Genomic DNA, 24,664 nt, shown 5'->3' with positions numbered 1-24,664 from the left:
TGTATAGACAGTAGTTATATAGGATGGTGTGTATTGACAGTATGGACATTTGTTATATAGGATGCTGTGTATAGACAGTAGTTATATAGGATGGTGTGTATAGACAGTAGTTATATAGGATGGTGTGTATAGACAGTAGTTATATAGGATGGTGTGTATAGACAGTAGTTATAATAGGATGGTTTGTAGAGACAGTAGTTGTAGAGGATGGTGTATATAGACAGTTATGTAGGATGGTGTGCATAGACAGTATGGACAGTAGTTATATAGGATGGTGTGTATAGACATAGACAGTAGTTATGTAGGATGGTGTGTATAGACATAGACAGTAGTTATATAGGATGGTGTGTATAGACAGTAGTTATATAGGATGGTGTGTATAGACAGTAGTTATTTGGGATGGTGTGTATAGACAGTAGTTATATAGGATGGTGTGTATAGACAGTAGTTATATAGAATGGTGTGTATAGACAGTAGTTATACAGGATGGTGTGTATAGACAGTAGTTATATAGGATGGTGTGTATAGACTGTATAGGATGGTGTGTATAGACTGTATAGGATGGTGTGTATAGACAGTAGTTATTTGGGATGGTGTGTATAGACAGTAGTTATATAGGATGGTGTGTATAGACAGTAGTTATATAGGATGCTGTGTATAGACAGTAGTTATATAGGATGGTGTGTATAGACAGTAGTTATATAGGATGGTGTGTATAGACAGTAGTTATATAGGATGGTGTGTATAGACAGTAGTTATATAGGATGGTTTGTAGAGACAGTAGTTGTAGAGGATGGTGTGTATAGACAGTTATGTAGGATGGTGTGCATAGACAGTATGGACAGTAGTTATATAGGATGGTGTGTATAGACATAGACAGTAGTTATGTAGGATGGTGTGTATAGACATAGACAGTAGTTATATAGGATGGTGTGTATAGACAGTAGTTATATAGGATGGTGTGTATAGACAGTAGTTATTTGGGATGGTGTGTATAGACAGTATAGACAGTAGTTATATAGGATGGTGTGTATAGACAGTAGTTATACAGGATGGTGTGTATAGACAGTAGTTATATAGGATGGTGTGTATAGACAGTATAGACAGTAGTTATATAGGATGGTGTGTATAGACAGTAGTTATATAGGATGGTGTGTATAGACAGTAGTTATTTGGGATGGTGTGTAGAGAGAGTAGTTATTTAGGATGGTGTGTATAGACAGTAGTTATATAGGATGGTGTGTAGAAAGAGTAGTTATACAGGATGGTGTGTTTAGAGAGTAGTTATATAAGATGGTGTGTATAGACAGTAGTTATTCAGGATGGTGTGTATAGACAGTAGTTATACAGGATGGTGTGTATAGACATAGACAGTAGTTATATAGGATGGTGTGTATAGACAGTATAGACAGTAGTTATATAGGATGGTGTGTATAGACAGTAGTTATATAGGATGGTGTGTATAGACAGTAGTTATATAGGATGGTGTGTATAGACAGTAGTTATTTAGGATGGTGTGTAGAGACAGTATAGACAGTAGTTATATAGGATGGTGTGTATAGACAGTAGTTATATAGGATGGTGTGTATAGACAGTAGTTATATAAGATGGTGTGTATAGACATAGACAGTAGTTATATAGGATGGTGTGTATAGACAGTATAGACAGTAGTTATATAGGATGGTGTGTATAGACAGTAGTTATATAGGATGGTGTGTATAGACAGTAGTTATATAGGATGGTGTGTATAGACAGTAGTTATATAGGATGGTGTGTATAGACAGTAGTTATTTAGGATGGTGTGTAGAGACAGTATAGACAGTAGTTATATAGGATGGTGTGTATAGACAGTAGTTATATAGGATGGTGTGTATAGACAGTAGTTATTCAGGATGGTGTGTATAGACAGTAGTTATACAGGATGGTGTGTATAGACAGTAGTTATATAGGATGGTGTGTATAGACAGTAGTTATATAGGATGGTGTGTATAGACAGTAGTTATATAGGATGGTGTGCATAGACAGTAGTTAGACAGTAGTTATATAGGATGGTGTGTATAGACAGTAGTTATATAGGATGGTGTGTATAGACATAGACAGTAGTTATATAGGATGGTGTGTATAGACAGTAGTTATATAGGATGGTGTGTATAGACAGTAGTTATACAGGATGGTGTGTATAGACAGTAGTTATTTAGGATGGTGTGTATAGACAGTAGTTATATAGGATGGTGTGTATAGACAGTAGTTATATAGGATGGTGTGTATAGACAGTATAGACAGTAGTTATACAGGATGGTGTGTATAGACAGTAGTTATATAGGATGGTGTGTATAGACAGTATAGACAGTAGTTATATAGGATGGTGTGTATAGACAGTAGTTATATAGGATGGTGTGTAGTTATATAGGATGGTGTGTATAGACAGTAGTTATATAGGATGGTGTGTATAGACAGTAGTTATATAGGATGGTGTGTATAGACATAGACAGTAGTTATATAGGATGGTGTGTATAGACAGTAGTTATATAGGATGGTGTGTATAGACAGTAGTTATATAGGATGGTGTGTATAGACAGTAGTTATATATTGGGTGGTGTGTATATACAGCTCTTATCCAGAGCGACTTACATAATCAGTTATGGGCAAGGGCTCATTAACATATGTTTTAGTCAGCTCAGGGATTCGAACCAGCGACCTTTCAATTACTGGCCCAACGCTTTTAAACAATTGGCCTCGTCTTAACTGCTTGGCTACCTTCCGCCACCAACTGAACTGGAGTGTGAACCTCGTTCATCTTTCAGTCACCCACGTAGGTATATGCTCCTAAAAACCCTTGTATATTATTTGGGGATTGGTCAAATTGACCTGCATGTTACGCGCCTGCTTATAAGTGATATACAGGCTCTATTAATTTGAGTTAAGGTACCTTTATTCATGTAGTTTACTACTACTATCACCCTCTGGGGACGGACAGGGGAAGTCTTTCACCTCCGGTCTTCTATCACCCTCTGGGGACGGACAGGGGAAGTCTTTAACCTCCTGTCTTCTATCACCCTCTGGGGACGGACAGGGGAAGTCTTTAACCTCCTGTCTTCTATCACCCTCTGGGGACGGACAGGGGAAGTCTTTAACCTCCTGTCTTCTATCACCCTCTGGGGACGGACAGGGGAAGTCTTTAACCTCCTGTCTTCTATCACCCTCTGGGGACGGACGGGGGGAGTCTTTAACCTCCTGTCTTCTATCACCCTCTGGGGACGGACAGGGGAAGTCTTTAACCTCCGGTCTTCTATCACCCTCTGGGGACGGACGGGGGGAGTCTTTAACCTCCTGTCTTCTATCACCCTCTGGGGACGGACAGGGGAAGTCTTTAACCTCCGTCTTCTATCACCCTCTGGGGACGGGATGCTTCCTCACCGGGTGTGTGTGTAGTTGGTGAGGTCAGGGTGTGTGTGTAGTTGGTGGCGTCAGGGTGTGTGTGTAGTTGGTGAGGTCAGGGTGTGTGTGTAGGTGGTGGCGTCAGGGTGTGTGTGTAGTTGGTGGGGTCAGGGTGTGTGTGTAGTTGGTGGGGTCAGGGTGTGTGTGTAGTTGGTGGCGTCAGGGTGTGTGTGTAGTTGGTGAGGTCAGGGTGTGTGTGTAGTTGGTGGCGTCAGGGTGTGTGTGTAGTTGGTGGCGTCAGGGTGTGTGTGTAGTTGGTGAGGTCAGGGTGTGTGTGTAGTTGGTGGCGTCAGGGTGTGTGTGTAGTTGGTGGGGTCAGGGTGTGTGTGTAGTTGGTGGGGTCAGGGTGTGTGTGTAGTTGGTGAGGTCAGGGTGTGTGTGTAGTTGGTGGCGTCAGGGTGTGTGTGTAGTTGGTGGGGTCAGGGTGTGTGTGTAGTTGGTGGCGTCAGGGTGTGTGTGTAGGTGGTGGGGTCAGGGTGTGTGTGTAGGTGGTGGCGTCAGGGTGTGTGTGGAGTTGGTGGGGTCAGGGTGTGTGTGTAGTTGGTGGCGTCAGGGTGTGTGTGTAGTTGGTGAGGTCAGGGTGTGTGTGTAGTTGGTGGCGTCAGGGTGTGTGTGTAGGTGGTGGCGTCAGGGTGTGTGTGTAGGTGGTGGCGTCAGGGTGTGGTGTGTGTGGTGGGGGAATCCTTGTGTCTAAGACCTGTCTTTAACTTTGTTTCAGATCTTTGAGAATAAAGGAGCCATGATGGGCTGTTCCAACCCCCATCCCCACTGCCAGGTAAGTCAGCCTGTTCCAACCCCCAACCCCACTGCCAGGTAAGTCAGCCTGTTCCAACCTCTATCCTCACTGCCAGGTAAGTCAGCCTGTTCCAACCCCCATCCTCACTGCCAGGTAAGTCAGCCTGTTCCAACCCCCATCCTCACTGCCAGGTAAGTCAGCCTGTTCCAACCCCCATCCTCACTGCCAGGTAAGTCAGCCTGTTCCAACCTCTATCCTCACTGCCAGGTAAGTCAGCCTGTTCCAACCTCTATCCTCACTGCCAGGTAAGTCAGCCTGTTCCAACCCCCATCCTCACTGCCAGGCAAGTCAGCCTGTTCCAACCCCCATCCTCACTGCCAGGCAAGTCAGCCTGTTCCATCCTCTATCCTCACTGCCAGGTAAGTCAGCCTGTTCCAACCCCCATCCTCACTGCCAGGTAAGTCAGCCTGTTCCAACCTCTATCCTCACTGCCAGGTAAGTCAGCCTGTTCCAACCTCTATCCTCACTGCCAGGTAAGTCAGCCTGTGCCAACCTCTATTCTCACTGGTACCCACTCCTGAAAGAGAGGTTTCATTAGACTCCATTGAACAACAAGGCAGACCGGTCCAGTATATTACCCTCCAGCGGTCTGTAATAATGGTCATATAGTTGGACCGTACACTACTGTTATACAGTCTGCTACATTAGCTTGTAAGTGTGTGTGTTTTTTTTATCAAGGGGGGCCAGATGCTCGCTGGCTTCCCTTGCATTCAATGCTATGGGAGGCAACAATGTCATACTCTTTATGACCAGACATGATCAGATAGATGGCCTACACAGACAGAGAAAGAGGAGTACTGTTTTGCTCACTAGGATGCTTTCTCTGGTGAGATACACTACATCTGTGACTAGTTTCAGGAAATTAGATATATGTTGCATGTCACTACTTCACAAGAAAGGCATTTCTACTTTTTTTGCAAAATGTTTTTTTGGGGAAGAAGCCTTCTGGAACATGTGAACTTTGCCTTAATAACAAACTTGTATGCAGTCTGTAAATAAGAATAAAATGGTTAAATTACATGCCTAGTATGCAGTCTGTAAATACGAATAAAATGGTTAAATTACATGCCTAGTTGGTCTAAACGCAAAAAAAGTCAGGAACCTTCCCGCTAGCCATGATTGGCTGAGATAATGGCTGGGCTGGACATTCCGAGAGTTCGGATTGGTCTGCCATGTAGCATACTTTTGCCTATAACATGAGCTGCTCAGTATGTGTTGCTCACAGAACGGGACCGCCGAGTGCTGAAGCGCGTAAAAATGGTCTGTCCTTGTTTGCAACACTCACTACCGAGTTCCAAACTGCCTCTGGAAGCAACATCAGCATAATAACTGTTAGTTGGGAGCTTCATGAAATGGGTTTCCGTGGCCGATCAGCCACGGAGCAGCCATTTTAGGCACACAAGCCTAAAATCACCATGCGCAATGCCAAGCGTTAGCTGGAGTGGTGTAAAGTTCTCCACCATTGGACTCTGGTGCAGTGGAAACACGTTCTCTGGAGTGATGAATCACACTTCACCATCTGGCAGTCTGACAGACTAATCTGGGTTTAGCGGATGCCAGGAGAACTCTACCTGCCCCAATGCATAGTGCCCACTGTAAAGTTTGGTGTAAGAGGAATGATGGTTTTGGGCTGTTTGATGTTTCGGGTCCCTTAGTTCCAGTGAAGTGAAATCTTAACGCTACAGCATACAATGACATTCTAGATGATTCTGCTTCCAACTTTGTGACAACAGTTTGGGGAAGACCATTTCCTGTTTCAGCATGACAATGCCTCCGTGCACAAAGCGAGGTCCATATAGAAATGGTTTATTGATATTAGTGTGGAAGAACTTGACTGGCCTGCACAGAGCCCTGATCTCAACCCCATCAAACACCTTTCAGATGAATTGGAACGCCGACTCCGAGCCAGGCCTAATCACCCAACATCAGTGCCCTACCTCACTAATACTCTTGTGGCTGAATAGAAGCAAGTCCCCTCAGCAATATCCCAACATCTAGTGGAAAGCCTTCCCAGAAGAGTGGAGGCTGTTATAGCAGCAATGTTCCAACATCTAATGGAAAGCCTTCCCAGAAGAGTGGAGGCTGTTATAGCAGCAATGTTCCTACATCATCTAGGTGGAAATGTTCCTACATCCTTCCCAGAAGAGTGGAGGCTGTTATAGCGGCAATGTTCCTACATCTAGTGGAAAGCCTTCCCAGAAGAGTGGAGGCTGTTATAGCAGCAATGTTCCTACATCTAGTGGAAAGCCTTCCCAGAAGAGTGGAGGCTGTTATAGCAGCAATGTTCCTACATCTAGTGGAAAGCCTTCCCAGAAGAGTGGAGGCTGTTATAGCAGCAATGTTCCATCATCTAGTGGAAAGCCTTCCCAGAAGAGTGGAGGCTGTTATAGCAGCAATGTTCCTGCATCTAGTGGAAATCTTTCCCAGAAGAGTGGAGGCTGTTATAGCAGCAATGTTCCAACATCTAGTGGAAAGCCTTCCCAGAAGAGTGGAGGCTGTTATAGCAGCAGTGCTCCATCATCTAGTGGAAAGCCTTCCCAGAAGAGTGGAGGCTGTTATAGCAGCAAAGGGGGGGCCAACTCCATATTAATGCCCATGATTTTGGAACGAGATGTTCGACGAGCAGGTGTCCACATGCTTTTGGATATGTAGTATACATTCAGCCTCTTGTGAATTGAAGGAAAATGACGAAACACAGAGAGACGAAGAATACATTCTTTCTTGGTACATTTTTTGCCTTTGCTTCCCTTGGCATCCATGAATACACGCCAATGCAAAGCTGTGCTTACTTCCAGATGTTTGTTGGACACTTTACTCTGGTCTCCAGCTCGTAAAACAAGTCCTTGATTATTCCAACTGTTATTAGATGTTCATTGTGTGTAAAAACAGGTCAGTAAAAACACTTTATTGTCCTAAATTGAGCTGCATTAGCTGACAGTTTTAAATGTAAAATGATACGCCTTGACTTTTTTTTTCTAAAACACCATTTTTTTTTTATCATTGTTGGCTCTCTGGACTATAAAGGCACTTTGAAGACTGTTACCCAACCAGCATCTCTCCTCTCTCTCTCTCTCTCTCTCTCCCTCCCTGTCCCCCTCAACTCCCCTGTCTCCTTCTCTGTGTGTGACGGTTTTATAGCATCAAGGACTGTTCAGCCTCTCTGGAGGAGCTCAGGATTTGACTAGTTTCTCTGTGGCCAGGGACATTTAATATGGAAACGGAGCAGACTGGGCTGTTCCAAAGTACAAAGAGGAGTGGATTAGTCCGTCGTCTAGTGAAGATATCTTTATAAGTTGTGTAAGGAGCTCTCATTAAAGAACATTCCTCTGATGAAGACATCAGAAAACTATGCAGTTTACTGGCATGCTATCTATCACTAGTATTACAGTGAGATGGACAAAGAGAACAGAGAGGGAGTAGAGTGATGTAGTTAGTAACTATCTCCCAGAAGGCTAGTTCCAGCTCTCCTTATCGGAGGCCATGGCCCTGAGAAGGCTAGTTCCAGCTCTCCTTATCGGAGGCCATGGGTCCTGAGTAGGCTAGTTCCAGCTCTCCTTATCGGAGGCCATGGGTCCTGAGTAGGCTAGTTCCAGCTCTCCTTATCGGAGGCCATGGGCCCTGAGAAGGCTAGTTCCAGCTCTCCTTATCGGAGGCCATGGGCCCTGAGAAGGCTAGTTCCAGCTCTCCTTATCGGAGGCCATGGGTCCTGAGTAGGCTAGTTCCAGCTCTCCTTATCGGAGGCCATGGGCCCTGAGAAGGCTAGTTCCAGCTCTCCTTATCGGAGGCCATGGGCCCTGAGAAGGCTAGTTCCAGCTCTCCTTATCGGAGGCCATGGGTCCTGAGTAGGCTAGTTCCAGCTCTCCTTATCGGAGGCCATGGGCCCTGAGAAGGCTAGTTCCAGCTCTCCTTATCGGAGGCCATGGGCCCTGAGAAGGCTAGTTCCAGCTCTCCTTATCGGAGGCCATGGGTCCTGAGTAGGCTAGTTCCAGCTCTCCTTATCGGAGGCCATGGGTCCTGAGTAGGCTAGTTCCAGCTCTCCTTATCGGAGGACATGGGTCCTGAGAAGGCTAGTTCCAGCTCTCCTTATCGGAGGCCATGGCCCGAGTAGAATAGTTCCAGCTCTCCTTACCGGAGGACATGGGTCCTGAGAAGGCTAGTTCCAGCTCTCCTTATCGGAGGCCATGGGTCCTGAGTAGGCTAGTTCCAGCTCTCCTTATCGGAGGCCATGGGCCCTGAGAAGGCTAGTTCCAGCTCTCCTTATCGGAGGCCATGGGCCCTGAGAAGGCTAGTTCCAGCTCTCCTTATCGGAGGCCATGGGCCCTGAGAAGGCTAGTTCCAGCTCTCCTTATCGGAGGCCATGGGTCCTGAGTAGGCTAGTTCCAGCTCTCCTTATCGGAGGACATGGGTCCTGAGAAGGCTAGTTCCAGCACTCCTTATCGGAGGCCAAGGGCCCTGAGAAGGCTAGTTCCAGCTCTCCTTATCGGAGGCCATGGCCCGAGTAGAATAGTTCCAGCTCTCCTTACCGGAGGACATGGGTCCTGAGAAGGCTAGTTCCAGCTCTCCTTATCGGAGGACATGGGTCCTGAGAAGGCTAGTTCCAGCACTCCTTATCGGAGGCCATGGGTCCTGAGATGGCTAGTTCCAGCTCTCCTTATCGGAGGACATGGGTCCTGAGAAGGCTAGTTCCAGCACTCCTTATCAGAGGCCATGGGCCCTGAGTAGGCTAGTTCCAGCTCTCCTTATCGGAGGACATGGGTCCTGAGAAGGCTAGTTCCAGCTCTCCTTATCGGAGGCCATGGCCCGAGTAGAATAGTTCCAGCTCTCCTTACCGGAGGACATGGGTCCTGAGAAGGCTAGTTCCAGCTCTCCTTATCGGAGGACATGGGTCCTGAGAAGGCTAGTTCCAGCACTCCTTATCGGAGGCCATGGGCCCTGAGTAGGCTAGTTCCAGCTCTCCTTATCGGAGGACATGGGTCCTGAGAAGGCTAGTTCCAGCTCTCCTTATCGGAGGACATGGGTCTTGAGAAGGACCCATGGCCTCCTCCCATAGTTCTAGCTCTCCTTATCGGAGGCCATGGGTCCTGAGAAGGCTAGTTCCAGCTCTCCTTATCGGAGGACATGGGTCCTGAGAAGGCTAGTTCCAGCACTCCTTATCGGAGGCCATGGGCCCTGAGTAGGCTAGTTCCAGCTCTCCTTATCGGAGGACATGGGTCCTGAGAAGGCTAGTTCCAGCTCTCCTTATCGGAGGACATGGGTCCTGAGAAGGCTAGTTCCAGCACTCCTTATCGGAGGCCATGGGCCCTGAGTAGGCTAGTTCCAGCTCTCCTTATCGGAGGACATGGGTCCTGAGAAGGCTAGTTCCAGCTCTCCTTATCGGAGGCCATGGCCCGAGTAGAATAGTTCCAGCTCTCCTTACCGGAGGACATGGGTCCTGAGAAGGCTAGTTCCAGCTCTCCTTATCGGAGGACATGGGTCCTGAGAAGGCTAGTTCCAGCTATTATAACTAACCTTTACTACCTTTCCTTTACTCCCCCCAGCTTCACTATTATAACTAACCTTTACTCCCCCCAGCCTCACTATTATAACTAACCTTTACTCTCCCCAGCCTCACTATTATAACTAACCTTGACTACCTTTCCTTTACCTCCCCCAGCCTCTCTATTATAACTAACCTTTACTACCTTTCCTTTACCTTCCCCAGCCTCTCTATTATAACTAACCTTTACTCCCCCAGCCTCTCTATTATAACTAACCTTTACTCCCCCAGCCTCACTATTATAACTAACCTTTACTACCTTTCCTTTACTCCCCCAGCCTCACTATTATAACTAACCTTTACCTCCCCCAGCCTCACTATTATAACTAACCTTTACTCCCCCAGCCTCTCTATTATAACTAACCTTTACTCCCCCAGCCTCACTATTATAACTAACCTTTACTACCTTTCCTTTACCTCCCCCAGCCTCACTATTATAACTAACCTTTACCTCCCCCAGCCTCTCTATTATAACTAACCTTTACTACCTTTCCTTTACTCCCCCAGCCTCACTATTATAACTAACCTTTACTCCCCCAGCCTCACTATTATAACTATCCTTTACTACCTTTCCTTTACTCCCCCAGCCTCACTATTATAACTAACCTTTACCTCCCCCAGCCTCACTATTATAACTAACCTTTACTCCCCCAGCCTCTCTATTATAACTAACCTTTACTCCCCCAGTCTCTCTATTATAACTAACCTTTACTACCTTTCCTTTACTCCCCCAGCCTCTCTATTATAACTAACCTTTACTACCTATTTAACTAACCTTTACTCCCCCAGCCTCACTATTTTAACTAACCTTTACTCCCCCAGCCTCTCTATTTTAACTAACCTTTACCTCCCCCAGCCTCTCTATTATAACTAACCTTTACTACCTTTCCTTTACTCCCCCAGCCTCACTATTATAACTAACCTTTACTCCCCCAGCCTCACTATTATAACTAACCTTTACCTCCCCCAGCCTCTCTATTATAACTAACCTTTACCTCCCCCAGCCTCACTATTATAACTAACCTTTACCTCCCCCAGCCTCTCTATTATAACTAACCTTTACTACCTTTCCTTTACTCCCCCAGCCTCACTATTATAACTAACCTTTACTCCCCCAGCCTCACTATTATAACTAACCTTTACCTCCCCAGCCTCACTATTATAACTAACCTTTACCTCCCCCAGCCTCACTATTATAACTAACCTTTACTACATTTCCTTTACTCCCCCAGCCTCACTATTATAACTAACCTTTACTCCCCCAGCCTCACTATTATAACTAACCTTTACTACCTTTCCTTTACTCCCCCAGCCTCACTATTATAACTAACCTTTACCTCCCCCAGCCTCACTATTATAACTAACCTTTACTCCCCCAGCCTCACTATTATAACTAACCTTTACTCCCCCAGCCTCTCTATTATAACTAACCTTTACTACCTTTCCTTTACTCCCCCAGCCTCACTATTTTAACTAACCTTTACTCCCCCAGCCTCTCTATTTTAACTAACCTTTACTCCCCCAGCCTCTCTATTATAACTAACCTTTACTACCTTTCCTTTACTCCCCCAGCCTCACTATTATAACTAACCTTTACTCCCCCAGCCTCACTATTATAACTAACCTTTACCTCCCCCAGCCTCTCTATTATAACTAACCTTTACCTCCCCCAGCCTCACTATTATAACTAACCTTTACCTCCCCAGCCTCTCTATTATAACTAACCTTTACTACCTTTCCTTTACTCCCCCAGCCTCACTATTATAACTAACCTTTACTCCCCCAGCCTCACTATTATAACTAACCTTTACTCCCCCAGCCTCACTATTATAACTAACCTTTACCTCCCCCAGCCTCTCTATTATAACTAACCTTTACCTCCCCCAGCCTCACTATTATAACTAACCTTTACTACATTTCCTTTACTCCCCCAGCCTCACTATTATAACTAACCTTTACCTCCCCCAGCCTCACTATTATAACTAACCTTTACTACCTTTCCTTTACTCCCCCAGCCTCACTATTATAACTAACCTTTACTACCTTTCCTTTACTCCCCCAGCCTCACTATTATAACTAACCTTTACCTCCCCCAGCCTCACTATTATAACTAACCTTTACTCCCCCAGCCTCACTATTATAACTAACCTTTACTCCCCCAGCCTCACTATTATAACTAACCTTTACTACCTTTCCTTTACTCCCCCAGCCTCTCTAGTATAACTAACCTTTACTCCCCCAGCCTCACTATTATAACTAACCTTTACTCCCCCAGCCTCACTATTATAACTAACCTTTACTCCCCCAGCCTCACTATTATAACTAACCTTTACTCCCCCAGCCTCACTATTATAACTAACCTTTACTACCTTTCCTTTACCTCCCCAGCCTCTCTATTATAACTAACCTTTACCTCCCCCAGCCTCACTATTATAACTAACCTTTACTCCCCCAGCCTCACTATTATAACTAACCTTTACTACCTTTCCTTTACTCCCCCAGCCTCCTATTATTAACCTTTACCCCCCAGCCTCACTATTATAACTAACCTTTACCTCCCCCAGCCTCACTATTATACTAACCTTTACCTCCCCCAGCCTCACTATTATTACCCTCCCCCAGCCTCACTATTATAACTAACCTTTACTCCCCCAGCCTCACTATTATAACTAACCTTTACTACCTTTCCTTTACCTCCCCCAGCCTCACTATTATAACTAACCTTTACCTCCCCCAGCCTCACTATTATAACTAACCTTTACCTCCCCCAGCCTCACTATTATAACTAACCTTTACCTCCCCCAGCCTCACTATTATAACTAACCTTTACTCCCCCAGCCTCACTATTATAACTAACCTTTACTCCCCCAGCCTCACTATTATAACTATACCTAACCTTTACCTCCCCAGCCTCACTATTATAACTAACCTTTACTCCCCCAGCCTCACTATTATAACTAACCTTTACTCCCTTTCCTTTACTCCCCCAGCCTCACTATTATAACTAACCTTTACCTCCCCCAGCCTCATTATTATAACTAACCTTTACCTCCCCCAGCCTCATTATTATAACTAACCTTTACTCCCCCAGCCTCACTATTATAACTAACCTTTACCTCCCCAGCCTCTCTATTATAACTAACCTTTACCTCCCCAGCCTCATTATTATAACTAACCTTTACCTCCCCCAGCCTCATTATTATAACTAACCTTTACCTCCCCCAGCCTCTCTATTATAACTAACCTTTACCTCCCCCAGCCTCTCTATTATAACTAACCTTTACCTCCCCCAGCCTCATTATTATAACTAACCTTTACCTCCCCCAGCCTCACTATTATAACTAATCTTTACCTCCCCCAGCCTCATTATTATAACTAACCTTTACTCCCCCAGCCTCACTATTATAACTAACCTTTACTCCCCCAGCCTCACTATTATAACTAACCTTTACCTCCCCAGCCTCTCTATTATAACTAACCTTTACCTCCCCAGCCTCTCTATTATAACTAATCTTTACCTCCCCAGCCTCATTATTATAACTAACCTTTACTCCCCCAGCCTCACTATTATAACTAACCTTTACCTCCCCCAGCCTCTCTATTATAACTAACCTTTACCTCCCCAGCCTCTCTATTATAACTAACCTTTACCTCCCCCAGCCTCACTATTATAACTAACCTTTACCTCCCCCAGCCTCACTATTATAACTAACCTTTACTCCCCCAGCCTCACTATTATAATTAACCTTTACTCCCCCAGCCTCACTATTATAACTAACCTTTACCTCCCCAGCCTCTCTATTATAACTAACCTTTACTCCCCCAGCCTCACTATTATAACTAACCTTTACCTCCCCCAGCCTCACTATTATAACTAACCTTTACTACCTTTCCTTTACTCCCCTCAGCCTCTCTATTATAACTAACCTTTACTCCCCCAGCCTCACTATTATAACTAACCTTTACCTCCCCAGCCTCACTATTATAACTAACCTTTACCTCCCCAGCCTCTCTATTATAACTAACCTTTACCTCCCCCAGCCTCACTATTATAACTAACCTTTACTCCCCCAGCCTCACTATTATAACTAACCTTTACTCCCCCAGCCTCACTATTATAACTAACCTTTACTACCTTTCCTTTACTCCCCCAGCCTCTACTATTATAACTAACCTTTACTCCCCCAGCCTCACTATTATAACTAACCTTTACTCCCCCATCCTCACTATTATAACTAACCTTTACTCCCCCAGCCTCTCTATTATAACTAACTTTTACCTCCCCCCAGCCTCACTAATATAACTAACCTTTACCTCCCCCAGCCTCACTATTATAACTAACCTTTACCTCCCCCAGCCTCACTATTATAACTAACCTTTACTCCCCCAGCCTCACTATTATAACTAACCTTTACTACCTTTCCTTTACTCCCCCAGCCTCACTATTATAACTAACCTTTACCTCCCCCAGCCTCTATTATAACTAACCTTTACCTCCCCCAGCCTCACTATTATAACTAACCTTTACTACCTTTCCTTTACTCCCCCAGCTTCACTATTATAACTAACCTTTACTCCCCCAGCCTCACTATTATAACTAACCTTTACTCCCCCAGCCTCACTATTATAACTAACCTTGACTACCTTTCCTTTACCTCCCCAGCCTCTCTATTATAACTAACCTTTACTACCTTTCCTTTACCTTCCCCAGCCTCTCTATTATAACTAACCTTTACTCCCCCAGCCTCTCTATTATAACTAACCTTTACTCCCCCAGCCTCACTATTATAACTAACCTTTACTACCTTTCCTTTACCTCCCCCAGCCTCACTATTATAACTAACCTTTACTACCTTTCCTTTACTCCCCCAGCCTCACTATTATAACTAACCTTTACCTCCCCCAGCCTCACTATTATAACTAACCTTTACTCCCCCCAGCCTCTCTATTATAACTAACCTTTACTCCCCCAGCCTCACTATTATAACTAACCTTTACTACCTTTCCTTTACCTCCCCCAGCCTCACTATTATAACTAACCTTTACCTCCCCCAGCCTCTCTATTATAACTAACCTTTACTACCTTTCCTTTATAACTAACCTTTCCCCCAGCCTCACTATTATAACTAACCTTTACTCCTTTACCCCCCCAGCCTCACTATTATAACTATCCTTTACTACCTTTCCTTTACTCCCCCAGCCTCACTATTATAACTAACCTTTACCTCCCCCAGCCTCACTATTATAACTAACCTTTACTCCCCCCAGCCTCTCTATTATAACTAACCTTTACTCCCCCAGCCTCTCTATTATAACTAACCTTTACTACCTTTCCTTTACTCCCCCAGCCTCTCTATTATAACTAACCTTTACTACCTTTCCTTTACTCCCCCAGCCTCACTATTATAACTAACCTTTACTCCCCCAGCCTCACTATTATAACTAACCTTTACTACCTTTCCTTTACTCCCCCAGCCTCACTATTATAACTAACCTTTACTCCCCCAGCCTCACTATTATAACTAACCTTTACTCCCCCAGCCTCACTATTATAACTAACCTTTACTCCCCCAGCCTCTCTATTATAACTAACCTTTACTACCTTTCCTTTACTCCCCCAGCCTCACTATTTTAACTAACCTTTACTCCCCCAGCCTCTCTATTTTAACTAACCTTTACTCCCCCAGACTCTCTATTATAACTAACCTTTACTACCTTTCCTTTACTCCCCCAGCCTCACTATTATAACTAACCTTTACTCCCCCAGCCTCACTATTATAACTAACCTTTACCTCCCCCAGCCTCACTATTATAACTAACCTTTACCTCCCCCAGCCTCTCTATTATAACTAACCTTTACTACCTTTCCTTTACTCCCCCAGCCTCACTATTATAACTAACCTTTACTCCCCCAGCCTCACTATTATAACTAACCTTTACCTCCCCCAGCCTCTCTATTATAACTAACCTTTACCTCCCCAGCCTCACTATTATAACTAACCTTTACTACATTTCCTTTACTCCCCCAGCCTCACTATTATAACTAACCTTTACCTCCCCAGCCTCACTATTATAACTAACCTTTACTACCTTTCCTTTACTCCCCCAGCCTCACTATTATAACTAACCTTTACTACCTTTCCTTTACTCCCCCAGCCTCACTATTATAACTAACCTTTACTCCCCCAGCCTCACTATTATAACTAACCTTTACTACCTTTCCTTTACTCCCCCAGCCTCTCTATTATAACTAACCTTTACTCCCCCAGCCTCACTATTATAACTAACCTTTACTCCCCCAGCCTCACTATTATAACTAACCTTTACTCCCCCAGCCTCACTATTATAACTAACCTTTACTACCTTTCCTTTACCTCCCCAGCCTCTCTATTATAACTAACCTTTACCTCCCCCAGCCTCTCTATTATAACTAACCTTTACTCCCCCAGCCTCACTATTATAACTAACCTTTACTCCCCCCAGCCTCACTATTATAACTAACCTTTACCTCCCCCAGCCTCACTATTATAACTAACCTTTACCTCCCCCAGCCTCACTATTATAACTAACCTTTAGCCTCTCTATTATAACTAACCCTCCCCCAGCCTCTCTATTATAACTAACCTTTACTCCCCCAGCCTCTCTATTATAACTAACCTTTACTCCCCCAGCCTCACTATTATAACTAACCTTTACCTCCCCCAGCCTCTCTATTATAACTAAACTTTACTACCTTTCCTTTACTCCCCCAGCCTCTCTATTATAACTAACCTTTACTCCCCCAGCCTCACTATTATAACTAACCTTTACCTCCCCCAGCCTCACTATTATAACTAACCTTTACCTCCCCCAGCCTCACTATTATAACTAACCTTTACCTCCCCCAGCCTCACTATTATAACTAACCTTTACCTCCCCCAGCCTCACTATTATAACTAACCTTTACTACCTTTCCTTTACCTCCCCCAGCCTCACTATTATAACTAACCTTTACTCCCCCAGCCTCACTATTATAACTAACCTTTACTACCTTTCCTTTACCTCCCCCAGCCTCACTATTATAACTAACCTTTACTCCCCCAGCCTCACTATTATAACTAACCTTTACTCCCCCAGCCTCACTATTATAACTAACCTTTACTACCTTTCCTTTACCTCCCCAGCCTCATTATTATAACTAACCTTTACCTCCCCCAGCCTCACTATTATAACTAACCTTTACCTCCCCAGCCTCTCTATTATAACTAACCTTTACTCCCCCAGCCTCACTATTATAACTAACCTTTACTCCCCCAGCCTCACTATTATTCCTTTACCTCCCCCAGCCTCTCTATTATAACTAACCTTTACTCCCCCAGCCTCACTATTATAACTAACCTTTACCTCCCCAGCCTCACTATTATAACTAACCTTTACCTCCCCCAGCCTCACTATTATAACTAACCTTTACCTCCCCCAGCCTCACTATTATAACTAACCTTTTACCTCCCCCAGCCTCTCTATTATAACTAACCTTTACTCCCCCAGCCTCACTATTATAACTAACCTTTACCTCCCCCAGCCTCACTATTATAACTAACCTTTTACTATTATTACTCCCCAGCCTCACTATTATAACTAACCTTTACTCCCCCAGCCTCTCTATTATAACTAACCTTTACTCCCCCAGCCTCACTATTATAACTAACCTTTACTCCCCCAGCCTCACTATTATAACTAACCTTTACCTACTCCCCCAGCCTCACTATTATAACTAACCTTTACCTCCCCCAGCCTCACTATTATAACTAACCTTTACTACCTTTCCTTTACCTCCCCCAGCCTCTCAATTATAACTAACCTTTACTCCCCCAGCCTCACTATTATAACTAACCTTTACTACCTTTCCTTTACTCCCCCAGCCTCTCTATTATAACTAACCTTTACTACCTTTCCTTTCCCCCAGCCTCTCTATTATAACTAACCTTTACCTCCACCATCCTCACTATTATAACTAACCTTTACCTCCCCAGCCTCACTATTATAACTAACCTTTACTCCCCCAGCCTCTCTATTATAACTAACCTTTTACTACCTATTTTAACCTTTACTCCCCCAGCCTCACTATTATAACTAACCTTTACTACCTTTCCTTTACTCACCCCAGCCTCACTATTATAACTAACCTTTACCTCCCCCAGCCTCACTATTATAACTAACCTTTACCTCCCCCAGCCTCTCTATTATAACTAACCTTTACTCCCCCAGCCTCACTATTATAACTAACCTTTTACCTCCCCCAGCCTCTATTATAACTAACCTTTACCTCCCCCAGCCTCTCTATTATAACTAACCTTTACCTCCCCCAGCCTCACTATTATAACTAACCTTTACTCCCCCAGCCTCACTATTATAACTAACCTTTACTTTACCTTTACTCCCCCAGCCTCACTATTATAACTAACCTTTACTCCCCCAGCCTCTCTATTATAATAACCTTTACTACCTTTCCTTTACCTCCCCCAGCCTCACTATTATAACTAACCTTTACCTCCCCCAGCCTCACTATTATAACTAACCTTTACCTCCCCCAGCCTCTCTATTATAACTAACCTTACTCCCCCAGCCTCACTATTATAACTAACCTTTACCTCCCCCAGCCTCTCTATTATAACTAACCTTTACCTCCCCCAGCCTCTCTATTATAACTAACCTTACTCCCCCAGCCTCACTATTATAACTAACCTTTACCTCCCCCAGCCTCTCTATTATAACTAACCTTTACTCCCCCAGCCTCTCTATTATAACTAACCTTTACTCCCCCAGCCTCACTATATAATAACCTTTACCTCCCCCAGCCTCACTATTATAACTAACCTTTACTACCTTTCCTTTACTCCCCCAGCCTCTCTATTATAACTAACCTTTACTCCCCCAGCCTCACTATTATAACTAACCTTTACTACCTTTCCTTTACTCCCCCAGCCTCACTATTATAACTAACCTTTACTCCCCCAGCCTCTCTATTATAACTAACCTACCTTTCCTTTACTCCCCCAGCCTCACTATTATAACTAACCTTTACCTCCCCAGCCTCTCTATTATAACTAACCTTTACCTCCTTTACCTCCCAGCCTCTCTATTATAACTAACCTTTACTCCCCCAGCCTCACTATTATAACTAACCTTTACTCCCCCAGCCTCACTATTATAACTAACCTTTACTACCTTTCCTTTACTCCCCCCAGCCTCACTATTAGCGCATTGAAGTGCTGAGGAGTATTTCTGTTTTTAATAATGCCCTTTCGTGGGGGGCCTGTCTCCCAAGTTGTTGTTCCTGTGCCGTCCCAGGCCCACCAATAGCTGTTCCTGTGCCGTCCCAGGCCTCACTATTATAATAACCTGTTCCTTTGCCGTCCCCCAGGCCCACCAATAGCTATTGTTCCTTTGCCTCCCAGGCCCTAACCTTACTAATCCCCCCAGCCTCACTATTAGCGCATTGCCCTCCCAGGCCCAGTATTTCTGTTCCTAATAATGCCCTCCCAGGCCTGTCTCCCAATAGTTGTTCCTGTGCCCTCCCAGGCCCACCAATAGCTGTTCCTTGCCCTCCCAGGCCCACCAATAGTTGTTCCTGTGCCCTCCCAGGCCCACCAATAGCTGTTCCTGTGCCGTCCCAGGCCCACCAATAGCTGTTCCTGTGCCCTCCCAGGCCCACCAATAGCTGTTCCTGTGCCCTCCCAGGCCCACCAATAGTTGTTCCTGTGCCCTCCCAGGCCCACCAATAGCTGTTCCCTTGCCCTCCCAGGCCCACCAATAGCTGTTCCTGTGCCCTCCCAGGCCCACCAATAGCTGTTCCTGTGCCCTCCCAGGCCCACCAATAGCTGTTCCTTGCCCTCCCAGGCCCGCCAATACCTGTTCCTGTGCCCTCCCAGGCCCACCAATAGCTGTTCCTGTGCCCTCCCAGGCCCACCAATAGCTGTTCCCTTGCCCTCCCAGGCCCACCAATAGCTGTTCCTGTGCCCTCCCAGGCCCACCAATAGCTGTTCCCTTGCCCTCCCAGGCCCACCAATAGCTGTTCCCTTGCCCTCCCAGGCCCACCAATAGCTGTTCCCTTGCCCTCCCAGGCCCACCAATAGCTGTTCCCTTGCCCTCCCAGGCCCACCAATAGCTGTTCCCTTGCCCTCCCAGGCCCACCAATAGCTGTTCCCTTGCCCTCCCAGGCCCCCAATAGCTGTTCCCTTGCCCTCCCAGGCCCACCAATAGCTGTTCCCTTGCCCTCCCAGGCCCACCAATAGCTGTTCCCTTGCCCTCCCAGGCCCACCAATAGCTGTTCCCTTGCCCTCCCAGGCCCACCAATAGCTGTTCCCTTGCCCTCCCAGGCCCACCAATAGCTGTTCCCTTGCCCTCCCAGGCCCACCAATAGCTGTTCCCTTGCCCTCCCAGGCCCACCAATAGAGTTTCCCGTGCCCTCCCAGGCCCACCAATAGCTGTTCCCTTGCCCTGTGAAATCCATAGATTGTAAAATTCTTGAAATTGTTGCATGTTGAGTTTATATTTTTGTTCAGTATATATGGCTGATCTAGAATAAATGTACCTAACTGTGTCAAGTCATGTGATATTGTAAACCATGAAATAGTTATGAAATCTGAAAACGTTAAAAACGGAATATATAATCTTCTATGTCTCTCTGTGCTGCAGGTAAGATTGCTTTGATGCTGCCTGCGAGCCACCCCTGGGTGGATCCTCTCACCTCTCTTCCTCCCTACATCTCTTCCTCTCTACCTATCTTCCTCTCTACCTCTCTTCCTTTCATCCTCTCTTCCTCCCTACCTCTTCCTCTCTACCTCTCTTCCTCTCTTCCTCTCTACCTATCTTCCTCTCTACCTCTACCTCTTGTCCTCTCTTCCTCTCTACGTTTTCCTCTCTTCCTCTCTACCTCTCTTCCTCTCGTCCTCTCTTCCTCTCTACCTATCTTCCTCTCTACCTCTACCTCTTGTCCTCTCTTCCTCTCTACGTTTTCCTCTCTTACTCTCTACCTATCTTCCTCTCTACCTCTACCTCTTGTCCTTTCTTCCTCTCTACCTTGTCCTCTCTACCTCTCTTCCTCTCTACCTCTCTTCCTCTCTACCTCTACCTCTTGTCCTTTCTTCCTCTCTACCTTTTCCTCTCTACCTCTCTTCCTCCCTACCTCTCTTCCTCTCTACCTCTACCTCTTGTCCTTTCTTCCTCTCTACCTTTTCCTCTCTTCCTCTCTTCCTCCCTACCTCTCTTCCTCTCTACCTCTACCTCTTGTCCATCCATCTCCATGTTGTTGCTCTGCTCTGCTGGCCGTTGCTATCTGGTACGTGGAATGATGGGGATGATCAGAGTGCTTCTTAAATCCAATGGGTCTGAGGAGAAATAACTGGACCGTGTTTATATGCCTAGTATCACCCATGATATCCTGATATTTGCATATGAGAGTACAGCCTGCATTGCGGTGGGTTATTTAAAGAGCCAATTCTGCTGGGTTAGAGTTAGTGTGTTATTATTGTCCAGAGGGGACAGACAGACATGATGAACTCTCCCTCTCAGTGTGTGTGCTGCTGTTTCTGCTCCTCCTCTCTTCTCCCTCCTAATCCCTCTCTCCTCTCCACTGTCTCCTCTGATCCCAGCTCCACTGTGCTCTCACCCAGTGTTGTCCTCTTCCTGTGATGTCATAGGTGTGGGCCAGTAACTTCCTGCCTAATGAAGCCACCCTGTCGGACCGCTGTCAGAGAGAATACCTGAAGACACACGGAGAACCTCTACTGCTGCAGTACGCTAAGATGGAGGCAGAAAGACAGGTAGGACTACATTACCCATAATACCTCTACTGCTGCAGTACGCTAAGATGGAGGCCGAGAGACAGGTAGGACTACACTACCCATAAACCTCTACTGCTGCAGTACGCTAAGATGGAGGCAGAGAGACAGGTAGGACTACACTACCCATAATACCTCTACTGCTGCAGTACGTTAAGATGGAGGCAGAAAGACAGGTAGGACTACATTACCCATAATACCTCTACTGCTACAGTAAGCTAAGATGGAGGCAGAGAGACAGGTAGGACTACATTACCCATAATACCTCTACTGCTGCAGTACGCTAAGATGGAGGCAGAAAGACAGGTAGGACTACATTACCCATAATACCTCTACTGCTACAGTACGCTAAGATGCAGGCAGAGAGACAGGTAGGACTACATTACCCATAGTTCCTCTACTGCTGCAGTACGGTAAGATGGAGGCAGAGAGACAGGTAGGACTACATTACCCATAATACCTCTACTGCTGCAGTACGCTAAGATGGAGGCAAAGAAACAGATAGGACTACACTACCCATTAACCTCTACTGCTGCAGTACGCTAAGATGGAGGCCGAGAGACAGCGTGGACTACATTACTCATAATACCTCTACTGCTGCTGTACTCTAAGAGGGAGGCAGAGAGACAGGTAGGACGACACTACCCATAAACCTCTACTGCCGCTGTATGCCAGACAGGAAGGACTTCTGGTGGTGTCTCCAGTCCATCTGTGTTACGCCTGATTACCATTTCCCCAGTGTGTTACGCCTGATTACCATTTCCCCAGTGTGTTAAGCCTGATTACCATTTCCCCAGTGTGTTAAGCCTGATTACCATTTCCCCAGTGTGTTACGCCTGATTACCATTTCCCCAGTGTGTTAAGCCTGATTACCATTTCCCCAGTGTGTTAAGCCTGATTACCATTTCCCCAGTGTGTTACGCCTGATTACCATTTCCCCAGTGTGTTAAGCCTGATTACCATTTCCCCAGTGTGTTACGCCTGATTACCATTTCCCCAGTGTGTTACTCCTGATTACCATTTCCCCAGTGTGTTAAGCCTGATTACCATTTCCCCATTTCCCCAATGTGTTACGCCTGATTACCATTTCCCCATTTCCCCAATGTGTTACGCCTGATTACCATTTCCCCAGTGTGTTACGCCTGATTACCATTTCCCCAGTGTGTTAAGCCTGATTACCATTTCCCCAGTGTGTTAAGCCTGATTACCATTTCCCCAGTGTGTTAAGCCTGATTACCATTTCCCCAGTGTGTTACGCCTGATTACCATTTCCCCAGTGTGTTAAGCCTGATTACCATTTCCCCAGTGTGTTAAGCCTGATTACCATTTCCCCAGTGTGTTAAGCCTGATTACCATTTCCCCAGTGTGTTACGCCTGATTACCATTTCCCCAGTGTGTTAAGCCTGATTACCATTTCCCCAGTGTGTTAAGCCTGATTACCATTTCCCCAGTGTGTTACGCCTGATTACCATTTCCCCAGTGTGTTAAGCCTGATTACCATTTCCCCAGTGTGTTACGCCTGATTACCATTTCCCCAGTGTGTTAAGCCTGATTATCATTTCCCCAGTGTGTTACTCCTGATTACCATTTCCCCAGTGTGTTACGCCTGATTACCATTTCCCCATTTCCCCAATGTGTTACGCCTGATTACCATTTCCCCAGTGTGTTACGCCTGATTACCATTTCCCCAGTGTGTTACGCCTGATTACCATTTCCCCAGTGTGTTAAGCCTGATTACCATTTCCCCAGTGTGTTAAGCCTGATTACCATTTCCCCAGTGTGTTACGCCTGATTACCATTTCCCCAGTGTGTTAGGTGTGAGTTCCACCAGCGCCAGATACACACAAATCACCCGCTTTGTAAACTACAGATGTAGACTTATGGGTCCTTTTCCAACAATGCAGAGTTAAGAGAAGGATATAACAACAAAAAGACATTCTCAGATTAAAGTACTCAGTACACCGTCATACATGTTGAACTGATAGTATTGATACTACTGGTAATGTAGGCTGAGCTGTGGTAGTACTAATAGTAATGTAGGCTGAGCTGTGGTAGTACTAATACTAATAGTAATGTAGGCTGAGCTGTGGTAGTACTACTACTAATAGTAATGTAGGCTGAGCTGTGGTAGTACTAGTAGTAATGTAGGCTGAGCTGTGGTAGTACTAGTAGTAATGTAGGCTGAGCTGTGGTAGTACTAATAGTAATGTAGGCTGAGCTGTGGTAGTACTAGTAGTAATGTAGGCTGAGCTGTGGTATTACTAATACTAATAGTAATGCTGAGCTGTGGCTGTAGGCTGAGCTGTGGGTAATAGGCTACTAATACTAATAGTAATGTAGGCTGAGCTGTGGTAGTACTAATAGTAATGTAGGCTGAGCTGTGGTAATACTAATACTAATAGTAATGTAGGCTGAGCTGTGGTAATACTAATACTAATAGTAATGTAGGCTGAGCTAATACTAATGGTAATACTAATAGTAATGTAGGCTGAGCTGTGGTAATACTAATACTAATGTGAGGCTGAGCTGTGGTAATACTAATACTAATAGTAATGTAGGCTGAGCTGTGGTAGCTGTGGTATACTAATACTAATAGTAATGTAGGCTGAGCTGTGGTAATACTACTAATAGTAATGTAGGCTGAGCTGTGGTAATACTAATACTAATAGTAATGTAGGCTGAGCTGTGGTAATACTAATAGTAATGTAAGGCTGAGCTGTGGTAATACTAATAGTAATGTAGGCTGAGCTGTGGTAGTACTAATACTAATAGTAATGTAGGCTGAGCTGTGGTAATACTAATACTAATAGTAATGTAGGCTGAGCTGTGGTATATACTAATAGTAATGTAGGCTGAGCTGTGGTAATACTAATAGTAATGTAGGCTGAGCTGTGGTAGTACTACTATAGTAATGTAGGCTGAGCTGTGGTAATGTAGGCTAGTAATACTAATAGTAATGTAGGCTGAGCTGTGGTAATACTAATACTAATAGTAATGTAGGCTGAGCTGTGGTAGTACTAGTGGTAATACTAATACTAATAGTAATGTAGGCTGAGCTGTGGTAATACTAAT

At 45.1% G+C, this 24,664-nt stretch overlaps 1 protein-coding gene across 1 annotated transcript in view; it reads left to right on the top strand.

The window, feature by feature from the left end:
- Positions 1 to 23,468, top strand: part of LOC135563727 (galactose-1-phosphate uridylyltransferase-like) — a 60,171-nt gene extending 36,703 nt beyond the window's left edge. Inside the window, exons 5-7 of the mRNA XM_065006845.1 lie at positions 4,157 to 4,213; positions 21,452 to 21,574; positions 23,400 to 23,468. Of these exons, the coding sequence (XP_064862917.1) occupies positions 4,157 to 4,213; positions 21,452 to 21,574; positions 23,400 to 23,468 (249 nt within the window). The remainder of the gene's footprint in view (positions 1 to 4,156; positions 4,214 to 21,451; positions 21,575 to 23,399) is intronic.
- Positions 23,469 to 24,664: the final 1,196 nt, after the last annotated feature.

This window comes from Oncorhynchus nerka, linkage group LG22, assembly GCF_034236695.1.
Source record: "Oncorhynchus nerka isolate Pitt River linkage group LG22, Oner_Uvic_2.0, whole genome shotgun sequence".
In the NCBI taxonomy this organism is placed as follows: domain Eukaryota; kingdom Metazoa; phylum Chordata; class Actinopteri; order Salmoniformes; family Salmonidae; genus Oncorhynchus; species Oncorhynchus nerka.
Note: the sequence above shows the minus strand (reverse complement) of the source record. Positions and strands in the feature narration are given on the sequence as shown.